Source organism: Juglans regia, chromosome 4 (assembly GCF_001411555.2).
Source record: "Juglans regia cultivar Chandler chromosome 4, Walnut 2.0, whole genome shotgun sequence".
In the NCBI taxonomy this organism is placed as follows: domain Eukaryota; kingdom Viridiplantae; phylum Streptophyta; class Magnoliopsida; order Fagales; family Juglandaceae; genus Juglans; species Juglans regia.
In genome coordinates this window covers 33,678,523-33,694,340 of record NC_049904.1, presented here as the reverse complement: position 1 = coordinate 33,694,340, position 15,818 = coordinate 33,678,523, and the positions used below count along the sequence as shown (strand labels likewise).

The 15,818-nt window shown below is 37.0% G+C and overlaps 4 protein-coding genes and 1 pseudogene across 5 annotated transcripts; all 5 read right to left on the bottom strand.

The window, feature by feature from the left end:
• Positions 1 to 1,059: 1,059 nt before the first annotated feature.
• On the bottom strand, positions 1,060 to 3,995 carry LOC108990510 (annotated as a pseudogene).
• Positions 1,127 to 1,662, bottom strand: LOC108990513. The gene has a single exon (XM_035689915.1). The coding sequence runs from the start codon at positions 1,475 to 1,477 to the stop codon at positions 1,295 to 1,297; it is 183 nt and encodes a 60-aa protein (XP_035545808.1). The 5' UTR covers positions 1,478 to 1,662; the 3' UTR covers positions 1,127 to 1,294.
• Positions 3,644 to 5,321, bottom strand: LOC108990511. 2 transcript variants are annotated; one of them, XM_018964502.2, is made up of 2 exons: positions 5,021 to 5,321; positions 3,644 to 3,741 (listed from the first exon to the last, which is right to left on the bottom strand). In XM_018964502.2, exon 1 carries the CDS (start codon positions 5,233 to 5,235, stop codon positions 5,044 to 5,046), a length of 192 nt encoding a protein of 63 aa, XP_018820047.1. In that variant the 5' UTR covers positions 5,236 to 5,321; the 3' UTR covers positions 3,644 to 3,741; positions 5,021 to 5,043. The 2 variants fall into 2 exon arrangements, with proteins under 2 accessions (XP_018820047.1, XP_018820048.1); XM_018964503.2 differs by having other exon boundaries at positions 3,657 to 3,738.
• A 480-nt stretch (positions 5,322 to 5,801) lies between these two features.
• Positions 5,802 to 8,671, bottom strand: LOC108990504 (IAA-amino acid hydrolase ILR1-like). Its single transcript, XM_018964496.2, has 5 exons — positions 8,043 to 8,671; positions 7,562 to 7,687; positions 7,170 to 7,484; positions 6,482 to 6,610; positions 5,802 to 6,390 (listed from the first exon to the last, which is right to left on the bottom strand). Exons 1-5 carry the CDS (start codon positions 8,397 to 8,399, stop codon positions 5,971 to 5,973), a joined length of 1,347 nt encoding a protein of 448 aa, XP_018820041.1. The 5' UTR covers positions 8,400 to 8,671; the 3' UTR covers positions 5,802 to 5,970.
• Positions 8,672 to 9,951: 1,280 nt separating this feature from the next.
• LOC108990505 (IAA-amino acid hydrolase ILR1-like 4) lies at positions 9,952 to 12,619 on the bottom strand. The gene is made up of 5 exons (XM_035689052.1): positions 12,131 to 12,619; positions 11,626 to 11,751; positions 10,996 to 11,310; positions 10,688 to 10,816; positions 9,952 to 10,532 (listed from the first exon to the last, which is right to left on the bottom strand). The coding sequence occupies exons 1-5, from the start codon at positions 12,482 to 12,484 to the stop codon at positions 10,164 to 10,166; spliced, it is 1,293 nt and encodes a 430-aa protein (XP_035544945.1). The 5' UTR covers positions 12,485 to 12,619; the 3' UTR covers positions 9,952 to 10,163.
• Positions 12,620 to 15,818: the final 3,199 nt, after the last annotated feature.

Genomic DNA, 15,818 nt, shown 5'->3' with positions numbered 1-15,818 from the left:
CATGCATCTAAACAAAAATACAGAAAGGATTAAAGCCTTCCATTAGAGACTCTTAGCACAGTCTTATGATAAAAAAATGTTATTGGAAATTAAATTATTATTATTTTTAATTTATCAATATCATGTTTCTAAACAGTGAGCAGGCCAGCATAATTTTATAAGTTAACACACCACCTTTCATTAAAATCTTGTTTCCTCTTTTAACCAAAAATGGGAAAACATGTACATTTTCAAGGAATAATTGACACATTGCTCTATCAAGCACACTACAAAACAACGGGGATCGTAGAACTGAAGAAAACACTTAACAGTCATTTTTCCCAGATCGATGGTATGTGAATCACTGAATTCCAAATCCCATTTATTCATATAAGTCAAAGCTGACTTTGTGCTGATACACGACATTTTAATCACAAATTTATTTCCATCCTTTTGGCAATGTGACACTAAAGTAATAGCGCATTAGTATGCTCAATGAGAGATCCAAAAAAAGAGATTGAGAAATGAGGTTTTCTCTGCGAGTGTTCTCTACACCATCTGTTGCAAAGGATTTGAATTCAAGTCATTTGGGAGTGCTTTCATTTCATGATGTAATTGGGGTGACATACAAATTGTGAAGGTTTGATATTGTGAGAGTTGGATTGGGTGAATATTATGTCTATCTTGTAGAGATGTAAGGTTCTAAAACTCTCTCAGAATCTCTTCCATTGACATTGAATTTCTCCATCGCTAGGTTGCTTGTGATCGTAGATTTTAGTCTTGGCAGTTGGCATAAGCTTAGAGCTGCGCTGCTGGTAAGTTAGAATTATTATGTAGAATATTCTTTTTTCTGATAATCGAGGGTGTCAGGACTGACTTGCACACACCTCGACTAATCCCGGCCTGAAGTTAACGACCAGGTAAACCTCCAAGGCCGGACTTGAATTGGTGACCATTGGGAAGCAAAGCCAAAGCCGGACCAGTTGAGCTACCCTCAGTAATTCAGCATAGCAATTAACAAGATCAAGAGAAAGTTTTTTTTTTCCCATTTTCCTTATCTAACAAAATCAAGAGGAAGTGAAACCCACAAATTTTCTTTCTTGACTGACCCCCATGCTGCTTCAATAAGTTGTATTTTCCTATAACGCAAACAATTTAGAATTGAGATAACACCAAAGAATGCCACCGGCAACTCAAAAGTTGAGGCCCAGATCATTGTAATAGCAAAATATAAAAGAAAAGAGTGCGAAGCTTTTGAGTTACAATGATTGTAGTATACAAGTATTATTTACCAAGCGATTGGTTTTCAAATATGCTAGTCGTCGTCGACTAGCTTCCTAAGGCGGTCTTTGATGAACTTGCTACGGGCTTGTTGAGGGCCTATGTTGGCGAAGGAGAGGTGGACTCCAGTGGCAAAGAGAGAGGCGCCGGCTATGAAGAAGCAGACGCTGACGGCTAGCTGCTTGGGCGTGGGTGGGTACGACCACATGAACACCATCTGTTTGTTACTTTGACTCTGAGCTACGGTGTGTTCTCGACGGGAGTCGGGGAGCAGTGTGACCAAGGAAGCTAGTAGTGAGTGTGGGGAAAATGGGCTTAAATAGTTAATCCCATATGTTTTAGATCTGTTTTCGTGATGTCAATTGGGCCTTATTTAAGCCGACCCTAATTCAGGTAAGCACCTCAACTCTGTCCTTCAAGCTTGTTAAAAGCGATCTTATTAAATAAAGGCCCATCAATATTCAATAATAATTCTATTTGATCATCTGAATGATCCTCTAGACATAGTACCATGATACCAGGTGGATTATTGAAAAAATAAAATAAAACAGACAAAAGTGATAGAGGAAACTTAAGATCTCAGTCTTCTTCTTTTTATAATTTTTAACACCCTTTTGTATCACTTCAAGAGGATCATTTGAATGGTAAGTTTAAAATAACCGAGTAGCAGTACTCAAATCTAAATTATGTTAATTATCTAATGCTTCCTTGGTCTGATTTTCACTAGTGGAAAAGTTGAATGCTTGTCAATATCATCATTTCCTTGAGCATATAACCCTTTCCTTAAATGGTTTATCTTTACGTGGCCGTATCTTGTCCGGAAGAGAATTGTAAATTTACAGTACTTGTTCATAGGCAACTCTTGATACAACGACAACACATTCCCTGCTGTTATTATTTTTTTATTATCATTGTTGTAATAGTTTACATTCCACCATTGATTTTTTTTAGAGCTCTTCATTTTGAGAAGCTAGAACGAACCCCTGTTTCTTGCGAGTCTCAAGACTCTCAACAGCATGGTTATCCAAGTATGAGACTGTCACAGCGGCATGAAGTGCTGCCCCTATTGGAAGAGCCTCTTCATCAATAAAAAAGTAAGGAGAGTGCAAGGGCCGATCTGATTTCAGAGTCACATTTTTTATTCCAACCACAAATATTGAAGCAGCAGTTTTCTGTGAGAAAAAGCTGAAATCCTCTGCTTCTAACAGAATGACTAAAGATATTGGACAAATTTGATCCTAATATATGTTTAGTTGTAATGATTTGATCAGAAATGTTGGTATATGACTGTGAAACTATTTAAGATGGTTCTGGTGGGACTAGAATAAACTTGGATGTGTAAATATCGCATTAGAATATCCTTCAGTTTTGAATTTGGTATGTAAAACTCGGATACACAAGACTATGCACCAAATCAGAGAACAAATCTAATTTGCACTAATTGGTAATATAAATAACAGAGATCAGAGATAGGAAGAAAAAACATACCCTTGCTTGAAGAGGATTGGTCTCTCGAGATACAATCTGTTGGAGAGCAATGATTGAGAAGGCTGCTGCGAGAACTGGGTCCCTAGTCTCATGTGGCCCCGCTGCATGTCCACCTTTACCTTGAATCGGTGCTGAGAAGATCCCAACACCTGCAAGCACTGGACCAGGCCTTGAAGCAATGACACCGTCCGGAATGATGGGAGGACATGTATACTCAAGATGGCATTGATGTCACCTAAAGCGCCATCTTGCAACATGTGGTAAGCACCAGCATAACCCTCTTCACCGGGCTGGAAAACTAGTTTCACAGTTCTCTGAAGAAAAAATGTTTAAAGCAATTTAGCAATATACCATTTTCCCTTGCCCATGATTCCAAGAGTTTAGATGTTCCTTCAATTGATGTCTTTTGGCCTGGAGCAACTTATCTGCTCCAAGTAGCATTGCTACATGGGAATCATGACCACAGGCATGCATCTTGCCTTCAACCTTGCTCTTGTGGTCCCAGTCTACCAATTCCTTCTAAAAGTGCGTGATTGTGTTGGTTTGTCAAAATGACGGTGATAGATAATGGCCCCCCATTTCTTAGAAAAAATAATCACAACAACATTATACAAAACTTTACCACCGACTGATCAAATCTAGAAGAAAGTGTGTGTGTATGAGAGAGAGAGAGTACCTGCAAGGGGAGGGCATCCATGTCAGCTCTGAGAGCAAAAACTGGTTTAGCCCCAGACCCAATAGAAGCCACCACTCCAGTCTTGGCAACAGGCCACTTGTATCCGACTCCCAGCGAGTCAAGCTCGGCCCTAATGAGTTCACTCGTCCGGTGCTCCTCAAACCCCAGTTCTGGGTACTCATGGATTCTTCTCCTCAACTCTGTCATCCATTGAAAGAACTCGGGCTTTCTGGCCGATTCCAGCAACTCCCGACTCAGCATCTCCAGCTCCAAGCCGTAACCAGCTTCCTCCAGTGCCAACGACTGGTACAAAACTGCTGATATTAACAAGCAGAGTGTCAAACGCATTGTTCGCATTGTTCGTTTCAGATTGAAAACAGACTTCTTTCTGAACCAAAAGGCTTACGCGTAGCGGTAGGTGAGTAGGAAATTTTATAGCTCAAATTTGTACACATGCCTTAAGTAAGCTGTTCTTTCGATTTGGGAGAAGGTTGGGATTGGGAGTTGGATTTGTCCGCCCATGAAAGCCTTTAGTTGCCCAATCTTTTTTTTTTTTTTGTTTTTTTAAGAATACCCAGCCGGTTTGAATTGAAAAACAATCTCAACTCATCTTATTACTATTCATAAATTTTAACTTACAAATTTCACTATTATTCACAAACCATTTCAACACATCCTATCTCTCATCTCACAAATTAGTCCAACGTTGTTTTTTTTTTTCCATGTACGTGTCCAGAAAAGCCACGACTCTGAGATGCCTTATTTATTTATTTTATATATTTTTCTGATGAGAAAAATATAATAATTAAAAAAATTATCAATATCATTTTTCTCAACAGTGAGCAGGACGGCATAATTTTATTAAAAAAGCTACCATGCCACCATTTCTTAATGCTCTACTTGACCGTTTGCGAAAAAAAAAATGTAAAAAAAAAAAAAAAAAAGAAGAAGAAGAAGAAGAAAGAGTTGCAAAAACAACTAGCGGTAGTGATGGACAGCAGAGTAGCTCCGCTCTAATTTTTTAAGTTAACACACCCACCTTTAGTCTTGTTTCCATCCTTCAAAAAACAAAAAAGAAGTCTTGTTTCCTCTTTTAACCAAAAATGGGAAAACTATAGAAATTTAAAAACAAAAGAAAACTTGTACAGTTTGAAAATCTTCAAGGAATAATTGACATATTGCTCTATCAAGCACACTACAAAACAACGGGGATTGTAGAACTGAAGAAAACTCGTAACGACAGTCATTTTTTCCAGATCGATGGTCTGTGAATCACTGAATTCATCATCCCATTTATTCGACATTATTGTGCAGAATATTCAACATAGCAATTAACAAGATTAAAAAAAAAAAGTGTTTTTTCTTCCTTTTTTTATCTAACAAAATCAGAAGGAAGTGAAACCCACAAATTTTCTTTCTTGACCCCGAAGTTGTATTTTCCTAAAACGCAAGCAATTTAAAATTTTAGATGACACCGAAAAACGCCGGCAATTCAAAAGTTGAGGCCCAGATCACTGTAATGGCAGAACATATAGAAAATAGTAAGAAGCTTCTGAGTTGCAATGATTCTAGTGTGTGTGTGTGTGTGTGATTTACCAAGCGATTGGTTTTCAAAAATGCTAGTCGTCGTCGACTAGCTTCCTGAGGCGGTCTTTGATGAACTTGCTATGGGCTTTGGCACGGGCTTGTTGAGGGCCTATATTGGCGAAGGAGAGGTGGACACCGGCGGCAAATAGCGAGGCGCCGGCGATGAAGAAGCAGACGCTCACGGCTAGCTGCTTGGGCGTGGGTGGGTACGACCACAACACCATCTGTTTGTTACTTTGACTCTGAGCTGCGATGAGTTGTCTCGATAGGAGTCGGGAGCAGTGTGACTGAGATGCTCGAAGTGGGCACGAATTTTATTAGGGAGTGTGTGTGGGGAAAATGGGCTCCTTCAACCTGTGTTAGAGCAGTTTTCGTGATGTCGATTGGGCCTTGTTTAAGTGAAGCCTGATTCAACTTTGTCCTTCAAGGCTTTCCCTATCTCATTTTAAAGCTTGCTAGTTGCTACAAGCAATCTTATTGAATAAGGGTCCATCAATATTCAATATATTTCCGGGGGAATCTAAATTATCTAAGGTTTTGTTTGTTTTTATAGTTGATCTTAATTCATTTCATCTAATCTAATCTTTACAATTTTTTTAAATTTCTACACAAAATATAATAAATAATTCAATTTTTTCAAATTTCAAAACAAAAATAATATTAAAAAAATATATTTTAAAAATATTTTATTCAACTTTTTAACTTTAATCTCAACTTATCTCATATACGAAAACAAATAAGGCATAATACTTCCCTGGTCTGATTTTCACTTTTGGAAAAGTTGAAGATATAGTGCTTGTCAATCATTTCCTTAATAGTTTATACTTTACGTGGCTGTAACTTGTCCGGAAGAGAATTGCAAATTTACAATGCTAAATGTTCATCAACAACTCTTGATACAACAACTCATTGTTTTATTATCATTCTTGTAATAGATGGCATTACACCATTGATGTTATTTAGAGCTCTTCATTTTGAGAAGCTGGAAAAAACCCCTGTTTCTTGCGAGTCTCAACAACATGGTTATCCAAGTATGAGATCGCCACAGCCGTATGAAGTGCTGCCCCTATTGGAAGAGCCTCTTCATCAATAAAAAAGTAAGGAGAGTGCAAGGGCTGATCTGATTTCAGAGTCTTATTCTTTATACCAACCACAAATATTGAAGCAGCAGATTTCTGTGAGAAAAAACTGAAATCCTCTGCTCCCATGGTCACAGGGAGAAGCTGCACATTGGGTTCCCCAAGCAGGATTTCACCAACCTTCTTTGCATGTTCGTACAGTGCTTCATCGTTTACCATTAAGGGATAAGGCATTGGTCTGTCCTCCATGAAGTCCACCATTGCTGTGCATCGATGCACTGATGCTTGTGCCTCTATGACCTGTGAATGGGACATCTCGCATACTTGCATGTCTGATACTTGTGTGATAATGAAAGAAATTACATAGGACAAACGAGGAGTGCAGTTTTACCTCTTTGATCCTTTCCTGGATGAAAGACAGGCCTTCGGTGCTCAAACTCCTAAAAGTTCCCTCGATCCTCACAGAGTCTGGAATTACATTGCATGCTCGACCCCCATTTATGGACCCAACTGTAACCACCTATATGATTTAAGTTGAATTGATTAGAGTTACTCCGGGCTATTGCTGTCAATCAATTTGTTCTGATTCTAACAGGATTGGTGGGGGTATTGGACAAATTTGATCCTAACATACGTTTAGTTGTAACATGATTGTGGAACTGTTGAACATGGTTCTGGAGGGACTAGAATAATAAACTTGGATGTGTATATATTGCATTAGAATATACTTCAAATTTGAATTCGGTATGTAAAACTCAGATACACTCCATTATGCACCAAATCAACGAACAAATCTATTTTGCTCTAATTGGCAATATATCTAGAATGATGTTACTATGCCGTCTCATTTTGACCGTTTATGCATTTAATTTTTTTTTTAATTTTTTTATTACTTATTGATTAAGGAAGTGACTATTACTATATTGGTGTATTTTTTCTATTTTTTAAATATATTTAAAAAATATAAAGAAAAAGGAAGAAAAATAAAAAATTGTACTAGTAGGATGCCCAACAGTAAAAGCTGGGAGTCACATTAGCACCACCTATATATCTAATAGAGAGGGGAAGAAAAAACCTACCCTTGCTTGAAGAGGATCGGTCTCTCGAGATACAATCTGTTGGAGAGCAATGATTGAGAAGGCTGCTGCGAGAACTGGGTCCCTAGTCTCATGTGGCCCCGCTGCATGTCCACCTTTACCTTGAATCGTTGCCGAGAAGATCCCAACACCTGCAAGCATTGGACCAGGCCTTGAAGCAATGACACCGGTCGGGAATGATGGGAGGACATGTATACTCAATATGGCATCGATGTCACCTAAAGCGCCATCTTGCAACATGTGGTAAGCACCAGCATAACCCTCTTCTCCTGGCTGGAAAACTAGTTTCACAGTTCCCTGAGAAAGAAATGTTTAAAGCAATTTAGCAATTTATCGCTTTCCCTTGCCCATAATTGCAAGAGTTTTAGATGTACCTTCAATTGATGTATTTTGGCCTGGAGTAACTTCGCTGCTCCAAGTAGCATTGCTACATGGGAATCATGACCACATGCATGCATCTTGCCTTCAACCTTGCTCTTGTGGTCCCAGTCTACCAATTCCTTCCAAAAGGTAATGTTGATTTTAAAGATCACACATGTTTAATAGAACGGATTGTTAAATGAATAGCTACTGAAATACACATAGTCAAGAGCTTGGATAATGGGATAGCCAGCTTAATGACCCATTATCCAAGCTCTAATGACCAAAGCAGAGGCAAGTATAAACGTTTTTTGCCTCTTTTTGGAGGGGCTTAGTGTTCAGCCTTTAATAGAACAAGTACGTGATTGTGTTTGTCTGTCAAAATGAGGTGATTGGTAATGGGGCCCCATTTCTTAGAGAAAATAATAACAAAAACATTATACAAAACTTTACTACCGACTAATCAAATCTAGAAGAAAGTGTGTGTGTGTGAACCTGCAAGGGGAGGGCATCCATGTCAGCTCTGAGAGCAAAAACTGGTTTAGCCCCAGACCCAATAAAAGCCACCACCCCAGTCTTGGCAACAGGCCACTTGTATCCTACTCCCAGCAAATCAAGCTCGGCCCTAATGAGTTCACTCGTCCGGTGCTCCTCAAACCCCAGCTCTGGGTACTCATGGATTCTTCTCCTCAACCCTCTCATCCATTCAAAGAACTCGGGCTTTCTGGCCGATTCCAGCAACTCCCGACTCAGCATCTCCATCTCCGAGCCATAACCAGCCTCCTCCAGTGCCCACGACTGGTACAAAACTGCTGACAGTAACAAGCACAGAGTCAAACCCATGGTTTGCATTGTTCGTTTCAGCTTGAAAACACACTTCTTTCTGAACCGAAAGGCTTACGCGTGGTGAATAGGAAATTTTATAGCTCAAATTTGTACACGACTTGGATTTCTGAACCGAAAGGCTTACGCGTTGGTAAGCTGTTCTTTCTCAATTGCGGAGAGGGTTGGGAACCTCCTAGTGTTGGAATTGTCCGCCCTCATTTGGAAGCTATGCCCTATTTGTAGAGTGATAATTGACTGACACAACACTTCACTCCCTCGGTTTTCTCGAATGAAAAATTTTAGTACCCCAATCTACGTTGTCTTTTTTTCTTGTACGTGTCCATCCAGAAAACTGAAAAGTCACGAGTCTCATTGCATTTGCTATTTGGTGCGATTCTGATTGCACAGCATTACTCAAACTCACGACATGCCTTTTGGCTTTTCTCCATTTTTGGAAAAGTTAGAGATTTAAGAATCTCTAGGCATGTCTATCCCCTTCAAATTACCATTATAAAGGAATTTTTTGCATACGGTTTCAATTTGTTTGATCAGATAATTCACATTTTCACGGCATCGGATAATCTTTAGAAATCTGCTACATATTCAGTAAAAATTGAGCTACTGAAACAGAGCGGGGGACAACTTTCGCATTCACATATCTACTACGTACGTTTTTATGAGTTTCGTTGATAGGACTGAAACACGCTTCTGGTTGTTTTGTTTAATGAAGTTTGTATTGATGTTTTGTGGCATCATCTTTTTGGTTTTCAAAATGATTAGGTTTTTCCCGGTCAGAATAAATTCAAGTTTTATGAATACTTTAGAGCACTATCATTGATTAGTCTAAGTTAAACGACAGTTTTGATAAATAGAAGAGAAATTTAACTTTTAACTATTTTATCTACATAAATCTCCACATTAGAATAACTATTTTTTTATTATATAATAATAAAATAATATAAGATAAATTTTGTTTTAGTTATTCACATTAAATTATACATTTATTCATTATATGATAACAAATAACTAATAATTTTAAAAATATTTAATTTTTTTATTTATTAATTTATTTAATTTTATCATATTTTATTATTCTACTTATTATATGTTAATTAATAATCATGTTCTTATTAAATTAATATATCATTAAGTCAAATTAATATATTAATTGTGATAAAATATGTGATAGAAAGAAAGAAATAGAGAAATAATTAATAAAATTTATATTTGATATAAGTATAGTAATTTTTAAATTTGGAAAAAAATTTTAAAATCACTGTTACTAAATTTTAAATATTTAAAATTTGACTAATCCAATGTAAGTATATTTTATTCTTTAATAACTAAATATTCATTGAATTTAACTTTTAACTAATCCAATAAAAGTGTTCTTATGAACAACACGGCTATCCAAGAATGAGGTCACAATAGCAGCGTGAAGAGCAACTCCTATTGGGAAAGCCTCGTCATCAATAACAAAACAGGAGTGCGTTTGACAAGTAGGAATGGATTGTGCGATGGCCATAAATATTAATGAAAGCATAGATGTTGATGTCTCGTACAACAGTGGCTCCTTTAGTTTGATTGCAAATTTGCAAACGTTCTAATCCCACTTGGTTTTGACATTTACACAAAAACGAAACATTTTTAGAATACTTCGTGTGACATTATCTCAAAAGTATCATCGAGTATTTGTTTATCTGGTGAACCAGATACAAATTGAAGAATACATGTTTTCCTTTGGTGGTTTTCCATCGTCGTAGAGGCAACACACCAAAGTATCTATGGAGTCTAAACAGGATGGCCATCCAAGTAAGAAATTGCTACGGCAGCATGGAGAGCTGCTCCAATGGGAAGAACCTCCTCGTCAAGAACCAAGTATGGTGTGTGCAACTGTCCACCTGGTTTTAGAGTTTCATTCTTGGTCCCAATCATGAAAAATGAAGAAGGCATCTTCTGTGAGTAGAAGCTGAAGTCCTCAGCTGCCATAGACATTGAAAGAAGATGGAAATTGGGTTCCCCAAGCAAATGTTCTCCGACCTTTTTTGCATGCTTGTACAGAGCTTCATCGTTGACAGTCGCCGGATAAGGCCTCAATTTATCTTTCATGAAGTCCACTGTGCCATTGCATCCATGCACTGCTGCTTGCATCTCGATCACCTGTTAATGATGAAAATTGTCACCATACTCTCTTTAGATAGCAACTCTTTTGTATTTTGTTCAAAACAAACACCTACTCTTCCCCACCCTTTCCGCTTATTTTATATATATGCATAGTATTTTTAATCTTGAACTGTAGGCAAACAGGTAGATACCTGTTTAATTCTTTGCATAAGGTAGAGTAAACCTTCTGAACTCATGCTCCGGAAAGTGCCTCCAAATCTCACTGTCTCAGGGATTACATTTTCTGCCCGGCCACCCTCAACGAACCCAATAGAGACCACCTGCAAAAGGTTCAAATGAAAAATAATTTGCGATTAGATTTATACTTCTCATGCTGAACTTCAAGAGTTTTCAGAGAAGATCAGACCAAGTCTCTGAATTATTCATCTCGAACGAGAAGAAAACAAAAACAGAGCATTCGTGGGTCATTATACAGTTCAAGAGTCTTAAGGGAACTTACCCTTGCCTCCAGAGGATCCGTTTCCCGGGAAACAACATGTTGAAGTGAGACAATAGCTGATGATGCTGCGAGAACTGGATCTCTAGTTTTGTGGGGATTAGCTGCATGCCCACCCTTCCCTCGGATTGTGGCTAAAAACCTGCCAGAGCCAGCAAGAAATTGACCAGGTCTCGAACCAATTGCACCAGTGGGTAATGCTGGTGCAATATGTAATCCAAAAATGGCTTGAATCTCATCAAGCGCCCCCTCTTTTAACATATGAAAAGCTCCTGCACGACCTTCTTCTCCAGGTTGGAAAACAAGCTTAACAGTGCCCTTTCAAATACATTTTGAAAAAATGCAGCACGTCAACAGTAATAACAATCCAACATGTCAACAGTAGGTTTTTTTTTTTTTTTTTTTTTTTTTATGTTGTTGAAAAGTTTCCACATTTTCAACAAAATTATTGTTCAGATTTGTTTACTTATTGATTTCAATATTGTGATTTTGTTGCATGTGGTCGCTTCATAATTATCTAATTCTTCAATTTTCAAAAGAATAATATAATTTGAATTCACGCTTTTTAGGGTCTATCCAGAACTAGACCGTCGTGTCTTTAGTTGTAAGATGTACGTATAATTGCTAATGTACCTTTAATTGAGTGCTTCTCTGCTGAAGTAACTTAGCGGCTCCAAGCAGCATTGTCACATGAGCATCATGGCCGCAAGCATGCATTTTTCCTGGGTTCTTGCTCTTGTGCTCCCACTCTACCAATTCCTTCCAAATTAATGTGACAAATTCAATAAATTAGCCAAGAAACCATCATCCATAATAAGAAATTCTGATATATACATAATAGAAATGACTCAAATGAGGTTTACATAACTTTCTTTTCACTGGATTGCAGTTAGCGTTGGATCAAGCTTAATACATTCAAGGCGAACATGAAAGAAAATGCAAATAGTCATCTTCCTTATATTCATAAAGCTTTAGATGATTAACATTAATTTTGGGAATGCCAATATATTCGTAAAAGCTTCTTAATGTGAAAAAATTAATACGTATAGAGGTGCCATTTTTTCTGAAGAGAATATAAATCCAACAGTGGGGAAGAGCGTCCAGCATGATGCCAGGGAGAAGTAATTAAGAAGAAAACCTGAATAGGGAGAGCATCCATGTCTGCCCGAAGAGCGAACCAGGGCTGCACCCCGGGCCCAATAGAACCCACGATCCCAGTCTCGGCGACCGGCCACTCGTACTTGATCCCAAGCGACTCCAGCTCCGATCTAATAAGTCGACTCGTGTCGTGCTCTTCAAAGGCCAACTCCGGGTTCTCGTGGATTCTCCGTCGAACACTTTTCAACCAATCCGAGAATTCCGGTTCCCTGGCCGAAACCAACAACTCCCGGGTCAACTGAGTCAGTTCCGATCCCGAACCGCTCCCCAGAGCCCATTTTATACGACATAAAAACACCGATAACAACAACAACAACAAATGCAGACGCTTCATTGGAGAACAGAGAAAGAGAAAAGAGAGGTTAGGAAGATCAATACGTGGTCTAGTTTGGTCGGTCACTAACAAGAAAGAGGGCAAATGTAAGCCCACGTCCGCCAAAAGCAGTAAACTGTAAACTGGGCCGGACAAGCAGGAACACCGATCCAAGTCATTTTTAAATTTTAATTTGGTTTCACCGTTGGATAAGCGCCTCCTTCATCTTGTCTTTTTAACTTTTCTGTGAATGCTTTTTTGTCCTTTTTGTCGTGGACTCGTAGTCGGAGTACAAAAGTCTACATGCTCTCCATAGTCTATACGCGTGTCGTATCAGGAAGATTTTGAGATTCCTATCGTTTTGGCCCACCAACGCCACTTTACTCGGATGCATTCATTACAACCCACGTGCGACGCATCATTTTGCCACAAAATTGCGAATTTCTCATATATTTATTAAGTAATACTAAGATCACATTGAATTGATCATACGCATTTTTAAATTTTAATTAATATTATATAAATTTACATTTATCTATTTAATTTAAATTCAATCTCCACATTAAATTAATCATTTACTCTCTATATAATAATAAAATATTATTATTTTAATAATTTATTTATTTATTTATTTTTATCACATTTTATAGTTTTACCAATTAAATGTTAGTAATAATTATATTCTAATTAATTTAATTTGTTTGCTTTGAGTGAGAAACTAATATTTTAATATTTTATGAAGTAATTGAAGTTAGCTATATTTGGTGAAGCACTGTAGTTGAAATCTAAATTATTTTAGAGATGCCAAATCCATTGTGGGGCATTTTTGATACAGATTATCTAAATTTTAGCTATTTTTCAACTTTGGCCAACCCAATGAGAATATTCTAAAAGCATTGCCAATGCAAGTTCAAATTAGAAAGAAATGTGAGAAAAAACTTCAGTATTGGCCTAGCTAAATATCTGAAGTTTAACATTTATGCTACAGTAAATGTTAGCAGCTCTCCATACCTGACGAGGGACTGTTCACCATTGAAAGGTATATTTTATTATTTCATCTTCCCTCTCTCTTTCCCTAGTTCTTTCCCTTTCTTCATCTCATTTCCTTCGTTTTTCTTTTTCTTCATCCCGAAACGTGCGAAACACAGAGACCTACATCTTCTTTGATCGTCCACGCCCTATTCTCTCCATCGATTGTCCACACCGTCGTCTTCCATCCCACAAATCATCCACTCCGTCGTCTTCCAGCCCACAAGAGACCTGCGCATTTCGTCCCAAATCTGTCACAAAAAAATCATAATTTGGGTATTTCTTACAAACTGATTTTCGATGTATTTCTTACAAACTGATTTTTTATTTAGATTTCAATTTACATATATTTATTATATGAATTTCAATTTACACTTTCATACGATGTGGAATTTATTCTTTTATTGAGTTGAGTTTTCTTTTATCATTTTGTTTTATGTATGGATTTACATGGAGGTAGAAGATTCCTTATTTTTTTGTTGTGCTTATACTGTGTCTGTTGTGGTGTATTTATGCTGTGCATGCATGATGTCCTCTGCTGTGATGGTTTTGTGCATTCTGTTATGGCCCTTGTCCTCTGCTGTGATGCTTTTGTGCATTATGTTATGGCCCTTTTCCTCTGCTTTGACAGATTTAATATAGCCATTCACTAGTAGATCAAGTAATATGAGCTGCAAATGTTCTTTTATGTCAAAAAGAAAAATATTGTGAAAAACTTCGACTATTCTACTTTTGAATGTTTCTAGTTTACATTGTGAAAAGAAAAGTTTCTAGTTCACATTGTGAAAAGAAAAACAAGAGGAGTTGTGGCATTGGTTGAAAAAGCTTTAGCCATGCATTATGTATGCTTAATCCGATTGTGGCTCTTTCCTTAATTAAATAATTGGACCTTGTAATGGATTCTTGTTTATCATTCTACTATATGCCTTTTAATTTTTTGGTCATTTGTTAGGTGGCAGACAAAATGACTGGTTCTTAATCAGCCATGTTTGCAAAATGAAAAGTCATTTCATTGAATTAAAAAAAAAAAAATCCTCTGTTAAATTTGTTTGTTTAATTATTGTGTTTGTGCGATAATTTCTACCACTAATCAGATTTCATTGTGGTAGATTCTTAGGCATTTTTGTCGGGAACAATAAAAATATGATTTACTCTTGTATGTGTGTCTTTAGTAAACAAGACAGAAACAGTTTAAACTTTTCTTTTTGGTTTTTGAAAATTTTATTCATTATTTTTACCATAAATTGAATGAATAGATCTTACATGTGTTTATCAACTTGGTCACACATGTAAAGGTCTAGTTAACATGCATACAAAGGGTTTTATACATAGGTTTTAGCCATTATCTTCATCGTCTGTATGGTTCACAAGGTTCACTGTCCCGGCTAGGTTCTTAGTTCAGAGCATTGATCTATGACTTATACAAAGTGCATATTCTGTGACTGTCTAGGGTCAGGTTCAACTAGCTCCAATTGTTGTAAACTTGCATTGATTTATTTTTTGTTTAAAATTTTAGGAAAATTTTAATGATTAGTTTGAAAAAGTTGTAATAATTAGTTTGAAAATATTTGTATTTGAGTGATGTTTGGGAATGAGATGAAATGAAATGAGACGAGAATTTTGGAACAAAGATTTTTTCCAAACAAGCACTCCAAAAGCTTCGATTTTTTTTTTAAGTAGTTGCAGAAAGAGGTACCTTTTCTTTCAAATAGTTGTAATCTTTGGGTTTGTCACAAGTCCACTCATTGATATAGTTGTAATGAACATTTTAACATTGTGAAGTCTTATGGCATGGGTTCAAATCCTAACAGTTGACCATGCATGTGTGTACATGTATATAAGGGGAATTTCGTTGGGAGGTGAGGACTAGTTAGTGAATGAGATTGGCATTATGTGAATATATTATGTATACAGGTCTTCCCTTTTGGGCAAAAGATTGACTTGGTCTTGACAATATTTTAAGTTAGACATGGAATATAAAGGCTTGCCTTTTGGGTATGTAGTCATCAGTTAATTTGACGTGATTTTGCTTATAATTTCTCCTTTTTTGTTTATGCTGATTTGTGGTTTTTGGTTCAGTTTTGGTATATTTGTACCTTTTTACTACTATATTAGTTATCTATGAGCTTGAAAACCATTGGAGTAGTAGTGCCTACATTTCATCTATGTTATATTGTAGTATTTGATCCTTCACAGTCCTCTTTATATTTTGTAGGCTGCTCTTACTAAATCATGTTTTGCAGTTATTTGATGGACATATTTTGTAGGCTTCTTGTAAAGGTTAGTGTGTTGGACAATTTGCTATGTAGCTTTATGTCTCTACCTA

Excerpts from the sequence above, each read along its gene's own strand:
- LOC108990513 (XM_035689915.1), bottom strand. The coding sequence starts at position 1,477 with ATGGTGTTCATGTGGTCGTACCCACCCACGCCCAAGCAGCTAGCCGTC.
- LOC108990511 (XM_018964502.2), bottom strand. The coding sequence starts at position 5,235 with ATGGTGTTGTGGTCGTACCCACCCACGCCCAAGCAGCTAGCCGTGAGC.
- LOC108990504 (XM_018964496.2), bottom strand. The coding sequence starts at position 8,399 with ATGCAAACCATGGGTTTGACTCTGTGCTTGTTACTGTCAGCAGTTTTG. Across the intron at positions 7,688-8,042 it reads TGGATGCCCTCCCCTTGCAG|GAATTGGTAGACTGGGACCA; the intron begins GTTCACACACAC and ends ACCTTTTGGAAG. Across the intron at positions 6,391-6,481 it reads TCCAGGAAAGGATCAAAGAG|GTCATAGAGGCACAAGCATC; the intron begins GTAAAACTGCAC and ends TCCCATTCACAG.
- LOC108990505 (XM_035689052.1), bottom strand. The coding sequence starts at position 12,484 with ATGAAGCGTCTGCATTTGTTGTTGTTGTTGTTATCGGTGTTTTTATGT. Across the intron at positions 11,311-11,625 it reads AGAGAAGCACTCAATTAAAG|GGCACTGTTAAGCTTGTTTT; the intron begins GTACATTAGCAA and ends TGTATTTGAAAG. Across the intron at positions 10,533-10,687 it reads TTATGCAAAGAATTAAACAG|GTGATCGAGATGCAAGCAGC; the intron begins GTATCTACCTGT and ends CATCATTAACAG.